Below are 19,467 nucleotides of genomic sequence, written 5' to 3' on the forward strand. Positions count from 1 at the left end.
ATGCATTTTTAGGGTCCTGGAAGGTAAAATAGGTAACAATTAGTAATGGTTTGTTTTTTTAGGTGGGCTTCTTATAGTATCTATTCCTATTATTGTTTTGGAATTGTCAACTAATTATAGAATTTTAGAATACAATAATACAACACATTACTGTGTAGTCAATATTCAGTATATTTTTGGAGTGTGCTAAATGTACTGATTTGGATATTGCAGATATTAACATCCCAGAAACCAAGCAGCTGGGTTTAAAAGTGATTAATCATGGAGATTCATGAGATTTTCACAGCGGAAAGAGATCATGTAAAATTCTTTTGTAGTTAGAGATACACAAGGCCATACTGATTAGTACATTTAGCTCCTAGCTATGGTTGAATTCATTTATTTGCATATTAGCATAACAGAATTGGAAAAATTTGTTATGTAATACTGCAGTATGTGAGTATTAATAGAACAAGATGTGGTCTTCTAGATTAAAAAAATAGCTATTTTTTGTGAATTTGTTTTTTGCTATAGATAGCTGCATGTGTACACATGCTATACTTGTGTATGCATATACCCTGAAGACTGTTTATAAATCGTAAAGATTAAGAGCAAACCAAATAATGTAGTGCTAGGTTGACACAAATCCTGTGTCTCTCTCTCAGAGACTGATGGACTGATGGGTAGCAGGTGTATGCTCTTTAAATTGAAAATGCCCAGGAAGGGATACGCTGTTCCCTATGAGCATTGCTGATGAAGCCTCTGTTGCTTTTGACCAATTAGTGTGGTCACAGAGGGTTAAGTGACCTCATTTGCAGCTACCATCAGAATTACAAGCCATATGACTCTCTCCATATGGTTTCCTGCTACCTTTTATTTTTTATTCTAAACTCTGATATTCTGTAGGCATAGTAAATGTGTTTTTTCAAGTTATTTATATGGTTTAATGTTTATTATTGAATAAAGGATATTGCTTAGATTTTTATTTCTATCAATCCATGCTAATATCTTATATTAAATGCCAATATAATTATTCAGATGTTTTCATATTGAAGCTAATAAAATTCCTATTGAAATACTGGTTTTGAGAATGTCTTCATCTGTGGAGTATTTGATGATTTGTTGAAAGAGATCTGTATGCTCTTCCAAAGCTTTCCCTGGTTTATGTATATTTCCAGAAATAATTTTCTATACATTAAAAATAATATTAGCAGTAGAATTACTATATCATAGGACAGACATGTGTACATTCAGCTTTAGTAGATACTATTAGGTGATTTTCCTAACTGGTCCAGCCAATTTACACACCTACCAGGTTATATGAATGCTAGGTGCTCTAAATGCACACATTTGGTATTATCAGTGTTTCTCTGTCTTTTTGCTTTTTGATTGTAACTATTGTGACAGTTATGTAATGGTACTTTACTGTGGCTTTTTGGCTGAATTTCTCTCATGGCTAATGATGTTGAGCATCTTTTCATATGTTTCTTGGCCATTTGGATATTCTCTTTTGTGAAAATGCTTGTTCAAGTCTTTTGCCCATTTAAAAAGTCGGGTTGTTTTTATTTTTTAAAAAATGGTATGTAGGACTTAATTTACATTTTCTGAATATGTCTTTTGTGATATATATATATATATATTCAAGTTGTTTATATGGTTCAATGTTTATTATTGAAGAAAATAAAGGATATCGCTTAGATTTTTGTTTCTATCAATCCGTGCTAATAGCTTATATTAAATGCCAATGTAATTATTCAGATGATATATATGTTTTGTGATATATCACAAAAGACATTTTCAACATATATAGATATGTTGAAACATGTATCTATATAGATATAGATATATGTTGAAACATGTATCTGTATAGATATAGATATATGTTGAAACATGTATCTGTATAGATATAGATATATGTTGAAAATGTCTTCTAGTATGTGACTTGCTTTTTCACTGTCTTAAAGGGTATATTTTAATGAAAATTCTTAATTTTAGAGAAGTTCAGTTTATCAGTATTTTTCTTTATGGTTATTATTTTTGAGTCCTGTTTCAGAAATGTTTACTTAGCCTAATTCTATGAAGATAGTCATTTATTTAATCACTGGAGTCTTATTGTTCTATTTTTCATGTTTAGATCTGGATTTTATTTTGTGTGTGTGGTGTGAGGTAGGGTTAAAGATTTTCTTTCCATATAAATATCCAATTAATTCAGCACCATTTATTTGAAAATAGAATCTCTTTCCCACTGCACTGCATTGGTCTTCGATCCTAGATCAAGTGTCCATTTATGTGTGGGTCTGCTTTTGGAGTCTATTTTGTTACATACACATAAAGTCCTTATGTACTTACCACACTGTCTTTCTGGCTAGGTATATACCTAACAGAAGTTACTCCATATGTATATTGAAAGACATTTCCAAGAGTCCTTAAAGCAGCATTAATTCTAACAGTCCCAAATTGGAAGCAACAACTCAAATGCCTATCTTATAAAATAGTGTATCATACAGTGGAATCCTATGAGGAAAAGGAAGAAAGAAGAACAGAAACAGCAGATGACTGCCCCATGCACTGCTTGAGTCTCCCAAGCATAATGTTAAGGGAAATAAACCAGCCACAAAAGAATACATATTTTTGATTATAATTATATAAAGTTCAAAAGCAGCTAAACTAATTTGGAGTGGTAGAAGTTATAATAGTGGTTACACTTGGGGATAATAATTGAGGGGGGAAGCAAGGGACCTACCGGGTGCCAGCGATGTTTGGTTTCTGCATCTGGTTGGTGATTCCAAATGTGGGTTTACTTTGTAAAAATCCATTAGGTTTTACGCTTAGGATTTTTTTTCTGGAAGTCTATCATACTGCAACAAATTAAGTTTATTCAAACAATTAAATTGTGAACATTAATCAAACTCAGATACCAATTGGTTACTTCCTCCTGCACTATTTAGGGCTGTGCCTTTTATAGTTTTTTGCTGTCTGTGGATCAGCATGTGAAACTTTTCTGCTGCTGTGGACACTTGTACGTGGTGAGACCTGCTAAAGCCCTGCACTGGTTGATGGCCTGGAGAGGGGGTGGGTGGAGAGAGGGGCAGCTTGCTGGAAGAGCCTGAGGACTGGATCTTCCTTGGAATATACTGAAAGCACAAAAGGAGCTGGGCCTGGGTGGAAAGTTGACACATTAGTGAAGAGTGTGTTGGTCACTGCAGTCGTCTTACACTGCAGTCGTGATTGCTTGGAGTTTTTATGATTTGTTTAGTGTAGTTTTGAGCTTCAGGTGCACTCGAAAGTTTTAATATTTGAAAATGTGCTGCTCATAATAAAACTTTGAGAACCACTCATTTGTGGAGCACCTGCTCTTCACATAACAGTTTTCTAGATAGAGCTTTTTGGTCTCAAAAGCAGTTAACAGACCAAAACCAGTTATCCAGATATATGGACAAAATGGAGAGTTGTTTGATCACCGCTAAGTAATAGCATACCTAGGATCTCAGGTGGTCGGTCAACAGAGAGTTTTAGCTCTACTGAACGCTTATTCTGCCTAATGAAAATATTCTTTTGGGTAGGAAAGGACGAAGGGAAAATAATCTTCAGATGGGTCATTTTAAGACCCATTGGAATTACCTGGATTCTAAAACATACTACTGTGAAGACCCCACCTGGCTGCAATTGAATCAGAACCTCTGGGGGTTTCCTAAAGTGCCCTGGGAGATTTTAAAGTATAGCCAGGGTTAACAACAGCTGTGAAACCTTTCTTATATGTTGGGTTCTCGACTTCCCTGTGTAGCTCTGTTAGATATGAGAGAACAAACAGCTCCCGGAATCCTGCAGATGATAGTTGGTGAGCATGTGGCTGGTGGGGTGTAGGGGGCAGGATTAAACCTTAACTTGCCTCGGTGGAGTTTTTCTTTAAGGGAGTCGAGCTGCCCTTTTTCGGAGGGGATATAAAATATCAATGAAGGGGAATAATTCCTTAGTAAAATTTGGAGAAATAGATTTTATATGTGAAAATGACAGTCTGCCCTATGTGTCTTTTTTTGATCTAGGTAAAGGTAAAAATTATGTCAATTACAAAAAAAAAAAAAAAAAAAAGGCCCTGGGTTGATTATTTGGAGTCTTAATCCCCCTTGATTAATCATTACTGTGCAGCTCCTAGTCCCTGTAGTTCCTGGCGAGTCCCTGGGCTCTTGTCCATCCCTCACAAGAGAAACTATATCGGTGTACCCATGGCATTCTGCAGCATGAAGGAGGAGCCTCCCTAGGAGAAATTGTCTTTAGAAAGAATTAGTTTGACAGAGGCACTAGCACTATTTCTAGAGAGAGGTGATTGGATGTTTCACTTTGCTAAATGAGTGTAGTAAAAACGCTGTTTACTCACAGAAGATTATAAATCGGCACTTGCCAGACAGGTGTCTGTTTGTAAGGGTGATTTATGCGGGGAGGATGTGAACCATCTGGTGATGCTCCAGTGCTCTGCCCGAGGGTGGGCTGACAGTCTGGGTTGGCACGTCATGACCTTTGCGTGAATGTGTACTTTCTGAATGCTAGAGCATTTTCCTCTTGCCATGCTGACCTTTGTGGTAAAGAGGAATGAACATTGAACTCCTGAGGCATCTATAAAACATATTTTATTGGCTGCAAAGCAGTAACATGAAGATTTCAGTCGTTACTTGTTTGTAACCTTAGTTATACAGTGTGTACTCATTTTCTCCTCAACCGGACTGCACAAGTTATTAGAGATTGTCATTCCCATTTATTTTTTTAGGTCATTTTTTTTTTCTCTTCCACATTGACAAGGATGAATCTTCTAGCCAAGAAGCTTGTGCCCCTCACTTGTCTTGAGTGGGCACCAAGGAAGAGTAGTGACCTGAGGGGAAGGCCAAGTCCTTGGAGACCCCTGTTTAGAGGCTGGAGAGGCACCAACAGTTTGGCAGCAGCAAAGTTTTCTCAAGCTGTCCCTATCTTGATTGTGACACAATTGTTAACACATATACCTTTGACAGGCAGTTTTATTTACGTATTCTAAATGGGAGGCATAGTAGAAATGAACTTTAATATTCTTTGGGGAGAGGAAATCTACAGCCTTTTTTTTTTGGAACATTCAGTACTCAGTAATATTTACCAAGTGAAGAATAAGAGAGGTTTCCTTTCCTACAGCATAATTAGCCAGATCTTCTTACCCATCTTCATTGTTAGGAAAAAAAGTATTGTTGAAAAAGATTTTAAAATAGTTAAATAGCCCTTTTGTCCTAAGGAATAGCTGCCGGGTATGAATGCTACCCGGAGGGGTCTGGAAGCAAGAGAGTGAAATAGTGCGAGAGAAACAGGCACATAGCCACATAGCAAGCGTTCTACTGGGCTCCTTACTGGGAAGTTGGTGAGATGTGTGGCCTCTGTGGCAGTGGCCCTGACCTGTCCTCATCATTACTGGTTGCCAGACAGTAAAGTAAGACAAGGTGGAGGATGGCTTAGAAGATACCACCAAAATAACAGGGCTTGATAAAGCTGTCCCCAGATACAGTTTGGCAACTCTCAGGGCCGTCATTCCTGGGAACAACAGGGACCACGGGATCTATTAATTATGTTCCAAAATGGCACTTAAAACCTTTCCACACCAGGTCACACATGGAAAATGATATAATTGTCTAGATAACATGAGGAGATTGCTTGGGGCCAGAGGCCCCAACCAGCTGTGGCAGGGGTTGGAGGGTGGAGGGGGAGGGGGTTGCGGGGACCCACGCCTTGGCAGGCCATTTGGCAGTAATACTTGGCAGTAACCACTAGTGCTGTGCTGGGGCGTGTTTGTCAGGAGGTTGTGCTTCAAAAGGTGGTAGAGAGAAGAATGGAGGAACAAGGAAAGGTACAGTAAGCTGCAGAGTGCTGTGTATCTGTCACTATCGAGGGGATGCCCTTTGCACCATGATTCCAGTGGCTAACTCACTTTAGTGGTGAGTTGTATCTTGGCCTCAAGGCATGTCATGGAGCTGTGGCCACTGTGGAAACAACACCAGCAGACAGCTTAGCCTGTATATGGATGGAGCGTCTCAGCAGGGAGAGGAACAGTTGAGCATCTACCTTCACAAGAGGGCTGCTTTTCTACATAGAGAGGACTGTTAGTCCAGCCTTAGGCTTTTCTGCTGTATCTAAACAGAGCAGCCCATTGGGGTCATGTTTGAAAACAGCAACAACAGAGTATCAAGTAGGTACAGAGGCTGAATTCCCTGAATTTCTGTGCAGAAGTTCACACCAGAGACCTGGACACTAGTTGGGGAGCTGGCCTGTGGAGACCAAGAGCTGCAACTTGAGAGTCATGAGTTCTGATTCGGGTCTGCACCTCTGCTTGGTTGAAGTGTTAAATGTGTCAAGAAGACTGTGTTTTCTCCTCTTTTTTCTGTAAAAAGTACGTGAAATCTTGTCTGCTTGATTTCTTGTATGTCTTTTTGGGACCAGGGCAAGTACTTTTCGCATGACTGACATGGTAAGTAAAACCTGTATGGATCTTGGGAGGAGCTCTTGGTCTGAATGATTCAGTTTTTGCTATTTTGCTGTTGATTTGATTATTTATGTGAGAAAGATCTGTGCTGTTCCTGAAAATTTGCTAATAAATCCATTAAAATATCCCCCCCCGCCCCCCGTCAAAACACCCTAACAAGAAACTATCCTATTTTAGAGGGCACGTTTACTTTTTCCCATCTCTTATTTGAAATGTTCTTTTCAACATTCCCTGCTTTGCTTTTTTGAATATCATGTTTTAGTTTTTTATTTTTATTTTGGTTCACTCTGGCTTTGGTTTAATTACCCTTTTAAATGGAAACATGTAACTGCAGGCCCAGTCCATCATTTGTATTAGTTTTCAGCACTCTGAACTTGGGTGGGTTGGGCACGATTGTTTTAGTTGCTACCAGGATAAGACTGGTGAGATCTTAATCCCAGAGTCTTGAAGAGTTCTGTTACTGAGGTAGCAGCGACTGTTTACTAAAGAAAATAACCTTCATTTTTTCTTCTTGACAGAGGTAAAAATTCAGAGAAGAATTTAAGAAGTCAGGGCAATAAGATTAATTTAAACAGTTATTTCTGTGTGTTTAGTATTGTCACTAGACTTAAAAAGACGATAAAAATTTTAACTGATAAAATTACAAATCATCCTTGTTTTCCTCATAGAGCATATCAAATTCAGAAGAAAGAAGCTATAAACTTTATATCTAGCATGTATTTTGACTTTTAAGAAAATCAGTTAAACTCTGTATCTCACTGTATTCTCTCTACAGTATATTGAAATAAAGCTATATGTTGATTTGCTCATTTCATTAGGATTATTATCCTAATGTTTTAATAGGTTTTTAAAGCTCCTGAAGCAAGACGTTATGAAAATGCAAAAAACTTCATAACCAAAAAAGTCTGGGAAAGTTAGTTTGTATGCTAATGACACCTCATATTTGCATAGCTCTTTTATCGCTACTGGCCACCTTTAACATCAACTGAGTGGGCTCTCGCAATGCTCCTGTTCGGTGGACATCATCAGTGGCCTCCAGTTTGCGGGTGAAAAAGTTGAGGCCCATGTAAAATACGCGTGGTCACACTAGACTTTGGCAAGGTTGGGCTTTGGACTCAGATCTGCTGGTTCCTCTCCACGCCACTTGGGTACCTTCTCACATTTTATACGTGTAAATTGGGAAGGTAGCAATTCATTTCTCTCTCACTTCAAAAATAGAAACTCAGTATCATCAAAAGATAATCTTGGAGTGGCACTGTTTGAGGTGGTGAATTGTTTGCTAGTTGAGAAACCAAAGAGTTGTTTTTCTTCTGTGAAAGGAACTGAAGTTTAACGCCTTGATTGTGTGTTGCTGGCCCACTGTTACTTAGAAAAATTAACTGCTCCACTGCTTATTTTGATAAGGCAGAGCAGCTGTTTGTCCTTGAAGTTTCAAAAAATTATATTTATGCACTAAATTTATTTGGCAAGTCAGACCTGTTTGTTCCAATAAAGCAACAGTATCTCCCCTGGCCATTCTGGAAGCCACCTGTTGCTTTCAAGAGTTACATGGAAGGGGCTGCTCCTGAGATATTAAAGACTCTTCAGAATGTGGGGGCCACATACTGGAGCCATGTGACCCAGTGGGGAGCTGGTGCTGATGAGGTCAAGGTCTCAGGCTGTCCTCCTTTGTGTAGGGAGCTTTGCAGAGAGCAGGACTCCACTCCATAGTCCAAGTCTGCATCCTCGACTTGGGCAGTGCCCACACAAATGGGCAACTGTTGGCAAGGGCATCTATGTATGTCCATCCTGTCACCACACCCTCACCGTCCTTAGCTTATAGTCTTACCACTTGTGTCTTAGAGAAACCCTTTAGCCTTTGTCTTGAGACCTGTACACTGGTTCTCCTCTGTTAATTAACAGGCAGGGAGCTGCCTCTCCTCCCAGTTGTCCCTGCACTCTGGATCGCATCCTCTCCCTCCTGTGTCTTTAACTTCTCTGTCTGTGCCGTGTTTCCCCCATCAGCCTGTAAGCATTCTCACATTCTAAAAAAACAAGACAGGTAGCAGTAGCCTCTCTCTACCCTTCTCAGCTCTCTCTTCAGCTACCTCCTAAACTCTCTTCTCCCTGTTTTCAGCTGTATCTAAAGAGTGTCTGTGATCTCCTTCTGCATTTGCTTTCCTTCCATTCACCCCTCCACCCTGCCCCGCTTGTGAAGATCATCAGGGCTGTCTGTGCCACACAGTGAATAGGTCTCCTTCTCTCATTCCATGCCTCATTCTGGACAACTTGTTCCATAGCCATAGCTGCAGTTACCCATGGATTCACTGGTGACTCTCACATTGATGTTTCCAGCTCAGATTTGCCTTCTGAGCCCAGACACTGCTGTCTGCTCTGCATCCCCTCTAGCATGCCCCCAGCCATCTCACTACAGTGTATTCACATCCAACCTTCCCTGTCTTATCCTGCCCCCTCCTACTATCTGGTCCTTTTCTGAAGTTATTTAGTTTGACAAATGACACCACCATCCATTCTCCTTTATGGCCATTGAATCGGACTGGATGAAAGAGAGAGTTGTTTTTTTAAGGAGTTGGCAAGGTTAAGAAATTATAGCAAGCTCTTCTTTCATAAGAGAGTGCATTTACCTTTTTGAAGAGAAATGATCAGTTCTGATAGGGGCTGCTATTAAAATTAAACAATTGCGTGATTTCCATGCATTTACCTTTTTCTAAGAGAAATGATCAGTTCTAATACATGCTGCTATTAAAATTAAACAAGTGCATGATTTCTATAGCAAGAACATGGGCTGAACTGAATTAAAGTGATTTAACTCTTAAGTGTAACTTTGTCTCTAAAATGCTTTGGGGCCAGGCACAGTGGCTCATGCCTGTAATCCCAGCACTTTAGGATGCCAAGGCAGGTAGATCACTGAAGGTCAGGGGTTTGAGACCAGCCTGGCCAACGTGGTGAAACCCTGTCTCTATTAAAAATACAAAAGTTAGCTGGGCATGGTGATGCGTGCCTGTAATCCCAGCTACTCAGGAGGCTGAGGCAGGAGAATCGCTTGAACCCGGGAGGCAGAGGTTATAGTGAGCTGAGATCATGCCACTGCACTCCAGCCTGGTAGACAGAGCTACACTCCATCTCAAAAAAAAAAAAAAAAAATGCAGTGCGTGTGTGTGTGTGTGTGTGTGTGTGTGTGTGCGCGCGCGCGTGTGCATGCTTTGGAAGGAATCATACAAGTATGTAGGTGTTAGTCTGCCTCTACCCTCAACCTTCATTAATCTTTGAGTCTCTTACCATCATTTGCCATGCACTGGTTCATTTGAAATACAAAGCAAATGTAATTGGGATCTGGCTCAGAAGCATTTGTTTTTCGTAGGAAAGGTGTTATAAGTTAGGAATTGGGCATATTTGCATGCCAGAGAGGGACGATTTTAAAGTATTTTGAAAAGGAGTATTCAAGTGAAGCAATTATTTTCTTTTAAGGTTTAATTTCAACTGTGATCATCTTTAGACTGGGATATCAGTTCTTATCCTGGTATCCATGATTAATAACTTTTTCCCATTGACTTTTCTTGTTATTTTGAAGTTTATTTGAAAAAAATTATTTTTTATGCCGAAGATGTTACTAAGGTATTTTGCTGCAGGCGAATATTGGGTAGGATGCATTGATACTATGCGTGGTCTGTAAGTTGCTATGGGGGTGACTTTCATGTTATGGAACTGATTTAGTTCTTGTTCGACAGGCACTGAAACAGGCCTGTCCTACCATGTGGTCACAGATATCTGTCTCTTATATTGGAAAAATACTAAGAAAGCAAAGTACACTGGAGCTCCTGCCCTTAAATTTTACTTTCATTGCTCAATATGATAAGGCACAAAAGCCCCTGTGCTGGTTTTACAGCAAGGTTCTTGCCAGTGAAAGTGTGGAATCGGTAGGAGTTCTGATGTGCCCAGCAGTGGGTGCTCAGATGTATGACAGGACAGAGCCCCAATGGTTCAGCAAAGTCATGTGTTATATGGTCAAGTGGGAGAAGTCACACCTAACTGGAGAAACCCTGTGAAGCTTTATTTTTGGGAAATGGTCAGGTTGGTTTTGTGGCTGAGTGTAGAAGGAAAGGTTTGAAGCAGTTTCTGGAACATGGTATCATACACACTCAAGGTTGCTGACATTTCTTCTAATATTCTTAAGCAGGTTTTGGCAGACAGGTCCCTTCAGCCTGCACCTGGGTGAGCCCACTGGCATTCTTCATTACAATCACATGTTAGTTTTCGTTGATTATGTGCGTGTGGAGACTATCAAAAAAATTCAGCTTTTGTGATCTTTTTTCAGAAGTACAGTGGCAATGGATATCTTTGAACTCTAACATTGTGATGGTAAGAAAACTTTAGTCCTGTGAAGGAGGAGCACCTAGATGTTGGGTAGCTAATCTGGCTTTGCTGTTTTGGTGAAAAAAGTCGCATGTGTTGTGGGAACTTGGAGCTTTCTACATCCCTGCTTAGTTTTGTCAAGTCTGCTGGCCAGTAATCCTGAAAAACATTTGATGCGTTGACTGCCCGCACAGTTGTCAATTTGGCCAGAGTCAGAAACATGAATTTCACTCCTTAACCTTTTCAAGAGAGCTTGACACACACACACACACACACACACACAAAAAGCAAACTTTGGAGTTCATTTTGTTAACACTTACGTTTACTGGTTTTCTAGAGAACCGGTTTGGGGTATGTGTGTGTGGCGGGGGTGGGGAGAGAATGCTTGTGTTTTAAAAAAGGGAAAACTGTTTTCACAGGGAGGAGTTTACTGGTGGGTTGGCTTATTTGGTGGCTCTCTGCCCTTTGAATGAGACCTGTCTTTCAATTCAAGGCTTTGCCATCAACATGATGTGTATGCTGCTGAAAAAGTAGGAATGCTTTTACCCAGCTGCCATCCTGGAAGCACAGCCTGGAAGCAGACAACCAAGTGCGTCTGCTGGCCAGTCAGGAATTGATATGGTTTGGCTGTGTCCCCACCCAAATTTCATCTTGAATTGTAGTTCCCATAATCCCTACATGTCATGGGAGGGACCTGGTGGGAGGTAATTGAATCATGGGGGCGGTTACCTCCATGCTGTTCTCATGATAGTGAGTGAGTTCTCATGAGATCTGATGGTTTTAGAAGGGGCTTTCCCTCACCTTAGCTCTGTACTTCTCCTTGCTGCTGCCATGTAAAGAAGAATGTGTTTGCTTCCCCTTCTGCCATGATTGTAAGTTTCCTGAGGCCTTCCCAGCCCTGCAGAACTGTGAGTCAATTCAACCTCTTTCTTTTATGAATTATCTAGTCTCAGGTATTTCTTCATAGCAGCATGAGAAAAGACTAATACAGGAATGGTACAGCTCTGGCAGTCTTTTTGCAAGCAGAAGCCTGTATACTCCAGGAGAGACTAGAGAATGCTTTTGAGGATTATTTTTGTTGTGACAGTCCCATTAAAATGTGGACTGAATCCTCTCCTTCATGACACAGACAGCATCAGTGGTGCTGTCCTTGCCACAGAAGGCCCCAGGGTGTGTGGGCACAGCGAGTGATGCAAGTGATGTAACCAGAAGAGGTTTTGGGGGATTTTCACACTTCTTTACACATGCTATCCTAGCCTGGCAAAGTGGTCTGTGATTCCCCACTCAGTACTACCTCTCTGTCTTTTATCATTAAAAGAAAAACTGGAAGTCAAAGCTGATTGGCTGTCAAACACCAGGCTCCAGTTTCAACCTCTGTATCAAACCAAAATAGCAGCCTTCTAATGGAAATTTTCTTTTAGTATAAAATGTACTTTCTTTTTTATCTGCGCAATTTACATTCATTTTAATTTTTTGGAAAGCAGCCAGTTGATTTTTGCATTTAAATGAGAGTGAGAAGTATAATTATTTACACAAATTTAAAATTTTCTATGTAAAGGAAATAAATTTCCAATGATGAAATTGTATACCAAAAAATTAATTGCAAAATTTTGTAGGCATGTGCATATGTTTCTGAGAGGTTTTCATCAAATTTTCAAAGGGATCTGAAATTAAACAAACAGCCAAACAACTGATTCAGAGCAAGCTTCTGCTGTTGCAGCAGCTCTAGCTCACTGTTTAGACCTCCTCAGAATAGCGACAGCATACAGGGAGCCTATTAGTTGTGTACCCCAATCTTTGGTGAGCCTGGAGGGAGGTAATTGAGAGGGAGGCAGGGGCCCTGAAAATGGAGTAGGTGTTGATGAGTGCCCATAACTCTCCAGGCCCAGCCAGGGCACCATTAACCATCTTCTGCTTTGGCAAGAATCCAGATCCACCTGGAGAGGCTTTTGGGCTAGGGAGGACTTTATATGCAGCAGGACTGCGTTAATGACTTTCAGGCCCTTTTCCTTTGTAGGCTCCTTCCTCCATTAAAAAAAAAAAAATTGAAAATTGTATTTTATGACTGTGTTGGTCAAATCTGTTAATATTATATATTAAAACGTTTTATCTGAGCTAAAGGTCCTTTTTTCCCTTCTGATTTTAAAAGAAATTAAAACATTTGTGTGAGCCCCTAAAAATATTGTGGGGCTGTAAGCATTGTGCCTGTTGTACCCAGTGAATAAGTTGGCCCTGAGGTGTGCAGATCATCCCTTGATTTTTTTTCTAAAATGTATAAGGAAGATATGAAATATACAAGCGAATATGTTCTTTTTACTCTCAATCTATTATTTTTGAATAAAGTTGAGAGAAGTCATTAAGCATATTAATTTACATTTCAAAGAAAGAATTTTGAATTCGTTAATATGGAACTTATATTTTTGATATAGATTTCTTGTATTGTTAATTTTTGCAAAGATAATAATTTTCAAAATTTTAATCAAATTTCAGTTTTTAAAACTAAAATTTTACTGTATTAATATCAGTAATGAATATTCTACAGAGTTTGAAAAGATTTACTCTTCTGAGTGTATTTGCAATGAAAAATATTTTAAGCATTCTTTCCAGTTTATTTATTTTGTGAATATATGTAATACTTTTTACATAATAAATTATTTTCTAAAATAAAGCTTCATAAATTAGTTTTATGTAATAACTTATGTCTTTTCCTGATTCTGAGAAGTTTTCTATGAATTCTTTGAGTAAAAATCTATTTTAAAAGATAACAGGCAATAATTTGTGACTAGGAAATTTCAGAGTGGCCAGGAAAAACATGCTAAAAATAGAAACTGTTTGTTTACTCTGTGCTCCACCCAGTCTAAAACACAGCCATGTGGTTGCAGACCTGGGGAAGGCCCTGTGGTAACTTGGAAGGTGTTTTTTTCCCCCGAGTTGCAGAGTTTAAGAGATCATTCTTATAACTTCTGAATCCTGTTTCCTTTCTTTAGCAACTCAGATAAATTATTTTTGCAAGCTGTTATCTGAAAATGAGTTTGACCATGTTCGTTTAGTTTTTAGTGTCTTATCCTCCTTTCTACTTATATATTTAATTTAAGCCCTGTTTCATGAAAGGAAATTTTGAGATTGGAGGTTTTACTAATAACTTATACCTCAAAATTTGTCAGTTTATAGTTTAAACTTTCCGGTGTTTTTCGTGATAGTCTAAAAAAATAGCCACTTATTTGTTCCTTTTGTTACAAAAGGGGCTAGATTATGAATTTAGTTCTTGGGTAGGCTTATCACCTAGGAACAACACAACTTTATAGGACTGAATGTTAACCAGAAAAGCCTGTGATTTGTGTGCACAGATAACAGAAACCATAACCACCAGAAAGGCAGCCCAGTGATACCAGTGTTGGGTCAGCCACACATTTTATTAGTCAGATGCTTGGAGCACCTGCCACTATTCAGGACTCCTTGCCCAAATGCTGTTGCTTTGTTAACTCTGTGCTAAGGTGTTAGGGCATTGTGATGCCCGGTTCCCCAGAGCACTCCATTAGGGGCTTAGGCTTTGGAGTAAGCTGGCTGGTGTGAGTCAGACTGGGGGGTCACCTATTGGCCTTAGTTTCCTTATCTCTAAAATGTATATAATGATGAGATTAGTTTCATTGGGTTTTTGAGAGAATTAATTGAAGTCACGCAAGTAAAGCACAGCTTTCAATAATTATTAGCAATTTTTTTTTGGTATTAACGTACAGCATAACAAAAGTCTAGATTTACTTCAGGAGTTGTGCCCTTGAAGTAGAATTTGGTTGTTTGCTTTACCTGCTTTCATAATGACTGCACGAAAGAAATAAATATCAATTCATTTCATTGTATTCAATTTGTTTTATTTCAAAACAAGTTAAATGAATCTTTAATTTTTTTTATTCCAATGATATCTATTCACGTCAATATTTTATTCCAGATGATGTTTAAGCAAATATAAGTGAAAATACTGTGTGGGCTGATTTGATACTCTTTGTCATTCCTATTGTATGTTTGACTCCCTACCTCCCTTTCGTGGGTTTTCTGTCTCTCTGTTTAAACTTTTTATTATGGGAAATGGACACAAATAGAGAGAATAGTATGATAAACTCTTATATACCCATCTCCCACCTTCAGCAGTTATCAGCTCATGGCTAATATTGTTTCCTCTGCATTCCTATCCACTTATCCCCATCCTGTGTTATTTTAAAGCAAATTCCAGACACCGTATTATCCATAAACATATTTTTACCATCCACAATATTATATCTGTAAAATAATAATAATTCCTCAATATCATCAACTATCAACAGTGTTCCAATTATTTTTAAGAGGCATAGCTTTAAAAAAATTAATTTGTTTAATTTAGGGTCCAGTTAAGATCCCATACATTTCAATGGTTGACGTGTCTCTTTTTTCTTTTAATGTACCCTAGTCAGTTCCTTATTGTCTGTGGGCAGGAGGATATAACATCCCTGGATTAGCTGAGAGCTATTAGTAGCTAACACTAAGGGCAGTTGCAGGGATTTGGACAGGGCACCCACCACATCCACTGCTTGGGGAGGTAGTGGATAATCTTCAGGCACAGGGAACAGCATAAGCCGGGACCCGTGAATGCACAGCACAGCATGTTTGGTGGAGTGACAAAGGTTGGCAGTCTGGGAGGTGGGCAGCTCAGGTTGGGGTGTTGGGGATTGAGGCTGTGTTCTAGGTGGTTTATTATACATTTTTGGTGCTGGGCTTAAAAATAGCTTGTTTATTCAGATGAAGATGAAATTAATAAAAGTGTGATATGAGTAGAGACTATTGGAAATATATAATGTATCAACATACATTTATTTTCTGAAGATGTGTAATTTGGAAAATTATGGTAGTATGTGAGAAGCATCGTGACATCTTAAGTTAACTAGATATTTGGAACAAAGTATGCTTCAGCCTTCTTTCTATTTTTTCCCGTATTATAAAAGTAGGGTTAGTATATGATGACATCCCAGAGGGCAGACCATGGTTATCAGTGTGTCTCAGGAGTAATATAGAAGAGCTTATGTTATCTGCCTGCTGCACATATGTAAAAGAAATATTTTGCTTATTCAAGAGAGCGGTGTTTTAATGTTTTTTCTAGTACATTTAAAATATTTGAAATTGTTATCCTTGTTTTGAGTTTCAGTTCTTGGTGTGGTACCTTAAAATGTACACTCTCAATATACAGGTTTTTGCTGTTACTTAATAGCAAGGACCTGTGTTCAAATTTTAGCTCTGCCACTTACTGTTTGTTGAGCAAGTTGCATAACTTCTTGTAGCTTCCTCATCTAGGAAAAGGAAATAATAATAGTGTTCCTACAGAGGACTGCTGTGCTGATTAAATGAGAGTGAATCTATTACATTTAGCACAGGGTTTGGCACACCAAAGCACCCAATGGTTTTAGATATCGCTATTTTTACTATTAGTGTTGTCTTATTAAATATATTTCAGGATCATTGATTTAAGGTACACTAAGCAGATAATGACTAAGTTGTCAAGAGGATTAGGAACAAGAATATTAACTTGTATGTGTCCTGGGATTGAAATTTGCACACCGCAACCCAGATATTCTCTTATTAATATATTCTGTAACTTCCTTTCTATTCTATAACTGATATAATATTTCTCTGGAGTCCCATTTCTGTTCAGCAAAAGCCAGAGAGATATCAAAAATAATTCTGTGTTTTTTGTTTTAAAACAGCCTCCATTAGCTTAAACGCCATCTTTTTTGAATAATTCAGAAATTTAAAGATCGGGATGGTTTCTTCCTACTTTAAAGGCTCTTCCCTTCCCATTCCTAGGAAACAATATTGGTCTGACTGATTACCATTATTGTTATTTGGCTATGGCCCACTATGATCACATCACACCCACAGATTCTGCCTTCTGTCACCTTACCAAGATGAACTCGCCTGGATCCTGCCCAGAGCTGATCTCTCCATCCACACAGAAGATCTCAATCCTTCTTCCCTCCTCAGCTAATTCATAAGCAGCTCTCCCCACCTCTCCTGTAGCACCAGTTTTCACTCTCTACTGGATTATTCCCATCAGCATCAAACATTCTGAGATTTCTTTCATATTTTCTTGATGCAACTTCTCCTGCTGGCTACTGCACAATTTCTTTGCCCCCTTTGCAGCAAAAACAATTTGAAGAGTTGTCAGTGCTCACTGTCTTCAATTCCTTGCTCCTGTTTTTCTTAAAACCACTCCCTTCAGGTCCTCACTGTCACTTTTCTCCAAAGCCACTCTTGTCAAGGTCACCAATACCCTCCAAGTTCCTAAATCCCTTAAGTCAGTTTGCAGTCCTCCCCTTACTTCACCCGTCAGTAGTGTTTGGCATGGCTGATCATTCCCCTTCTTGGCACGCTTAACTTTGCTTGGCTTCCAGGGCTCCCTACTCACCCAGTTCTCCTCCTGTCTCACGCATCAGTCTTTTCAGTCCTCTTTGTTGACTCCTTCTCTTCTGTTTGCTTGCAGCATTGGAGTGATCCCAGCCTTCTTTCTATCTGTTCACACTATCCTGATATTCTCATCCCGTCTTGTGGCTTTAAGTGTCATTTATATGCCAACCACTCCCAAATATACATCTCTACCCCAACTCTCTTCTATGATCCAAGCATATATGTCCTACTAGATTTTTCCACTATATCCTACTAGATCTTTCACTTTTCATATCTGAAACACAGCCCCCCCTTTTCCCCACCCAGCCTGCTCCATCTGTAGCCTTCTTTCTTAGTTTGATAATATCCTTTCAGTTGCTCAGGCCTTGGAGTCATCCTTGACTCCTTTCTTATCTCATGTACTACATCAAGTCTATCAGCAAATACTTTTGGTTTTATCTTCGAGATATACCTAGTGATAGTGTGCTGTAAGTATTATTCCCAATATAGAATTTGTAATGGGGCCGGGCGCGGTGGCTCACCCTGTAATCCCAGCACTTTGGGAGGCCAAGGTGGGTGGATCACTTGAGGCCAGGAGTTCGAGACCAACCTGGCCAACATGGTGAAACCCCATCTCAACCCAAAATACAAAAATTAGCTGGGCGTGGTGGCATGTGCCTATAATCCCAGCTACTCCGGAGGCTGAGGCAGGAGAATCACTTGAACCCGGGGGGGCGGAGGTTGTAGTGAGCCGAGATAGCGCCACTGTATTCCAGCCTGGGCCACAGAGCAAGACTCTGTCTCAAAAAAAAAAAAAAAAAAAGTAATGAGCACAGCTCTGATTTGAATACAGGTCTGTCAGGCTCCAAAGTTTTCTCCATGGTTTTGCATTAATATATTCTTAATTTTATATTTGCAAAGTTATTTTTATTTTAATATCATAGCTTAGTGGGAGAGTAGGGACACTATTTAAAACTAAGGAGCAGACAAAGAATACTCCACAGTATCTTTAGAATTTACTTAGTTTGTCTCCCTAGTTCTAGGAAATCTGAATCTAACTCATATATTAGATTATATTTTCTTTGGAACAAACCCAGATCTTTAAGAAAGAGGAGTTCAGTGCCTCCTTTCCCAATTAGCTAATCATCTATAAGCTTTACTTTTGTCATACAAAGGTGCTGGACTCCCAGAGTTCATGCAGTCACAACTCAAATGGTGAAGAGGAAACCTGAACTGTCTCTAGTTATTTTTAGGTGTTCCTGATAATCAATTTTCATGCAAAATGCAAACGATCATTTATTTGTCCCTTTGTTTTCATGAATACAGGCTGAGCATCTGTAATTCAAATATCCAAAATGTTCCAAAATCTGAAACTTTTTGAGTACCAACATGATGCCACAAGTGGAAAATTCCATACCTTAACAGCACCTTTGCTTTCAGTGTACATAAACTTTGTTTCGTACACAAAATTATTACCAATATTGTATAAAATTACCTTCAGGCTATATGTATAAGATGTATATGAAATATAAATGAATTTCTTGTATAGACTTGGATTCTATCCCTAAGATGTCTCGTTAGGTATATGCAAATATTCCAAAATCCAAAAAAAATCTGAAACGCTTCTGGTTCCAAGCATTCCAGAGAAGGGATACTTAATATGTAGTAGTATATGCATGCCTTGCCTCATAGTCACCCTCCCCAGTGGTTTAATGCAACCATTAAATTATTTTTGTTTTAAAATATTTGATCTGGGTTTGAATTTATGGAAATACTTCACATGTCAGTTTTTTTTTAAATAGCCAAATAGTGTTTCAAAATTTTATCAAGATTGTGAGTGGTCTTTAACCTTAGAAGCAAAACTGACATGGAAGGATGAAACAAGTAGGTAGAATGGTGAATTTTGGTATTCATGTGTTTGGACATCTGTGTAAGGACACAAAAGATGTAAGGATCAAAAGAAAGAATGTATATAGTTGGACAAAATTGAAGGTCCATGGGGTATATTTAGAAAATATTACTTGTTAGTGGTTTAACATGTGTATAGTGGTTTTACTTCAAGCACTTTCAAAGATTTGAGTTTGTTTCTGCCCTTGTAACACTTCAACAGTCATATTAGTTTGCTTTACCATTTTTCTTTGAAGGGAACTGAGACTGATTCAGTTGTGCAAGGTGATGAGCAACATTGCTCAAAAAGCCAGAAATAGATTTGTGGGCTCCTGACTGTGAGACCAGGT

At 39.0% G+C, this 19,467-nt stretch overlaps 1 protein-coding gene across 6 annotated transcripts in view; it reads left to right on the plus strand.

The window, feature by feature from the left end:
• Positions 1-19,467, plus strand: part of PLCL2 (phospholipase C like 2) — a 208,044-nt gene that overhangs the window by 9,241 nt on the left and 179,336 nt on the right. Inside the window, exon 1 of one of the 6 annotated variants that reach the window (XM_063703437.1) lies at positions 5,711-11,730. The exons of 4 other annotated variants lie outside the window; for them this stretch is intronic. In XM_063703437.1, coding sequence (XP_063559507.1) covers positions 11,689-11,730 — 42 coding nt within the window. In that variant the 5' untranslated portion in view covers positions 5,711-11,688. Of the gene's footprint in view, positions 1-5,710; positions 11,731-19,467 lie in introns of those variants that run through there. One more of the 6 variants, XM_055381117.2, reaches the window with a different exon arrangement.

This window comes from Gorilla gorilla, chromosome 2, assembly GCF_029281585.2.
Source record: "Gorilla gorilla gorilla isolate KB3781 chromosome 2, NHGRI_mGorGor1-v2.1_pri, whole genome shotgun sequence".
NCBI classification, from domain to species: domain Eukaryota; kingdom Metazoa; phylum Chordata; class Mammalia; order Primates; family Hominidae; genus Gorilla; species Gorilla gorilla.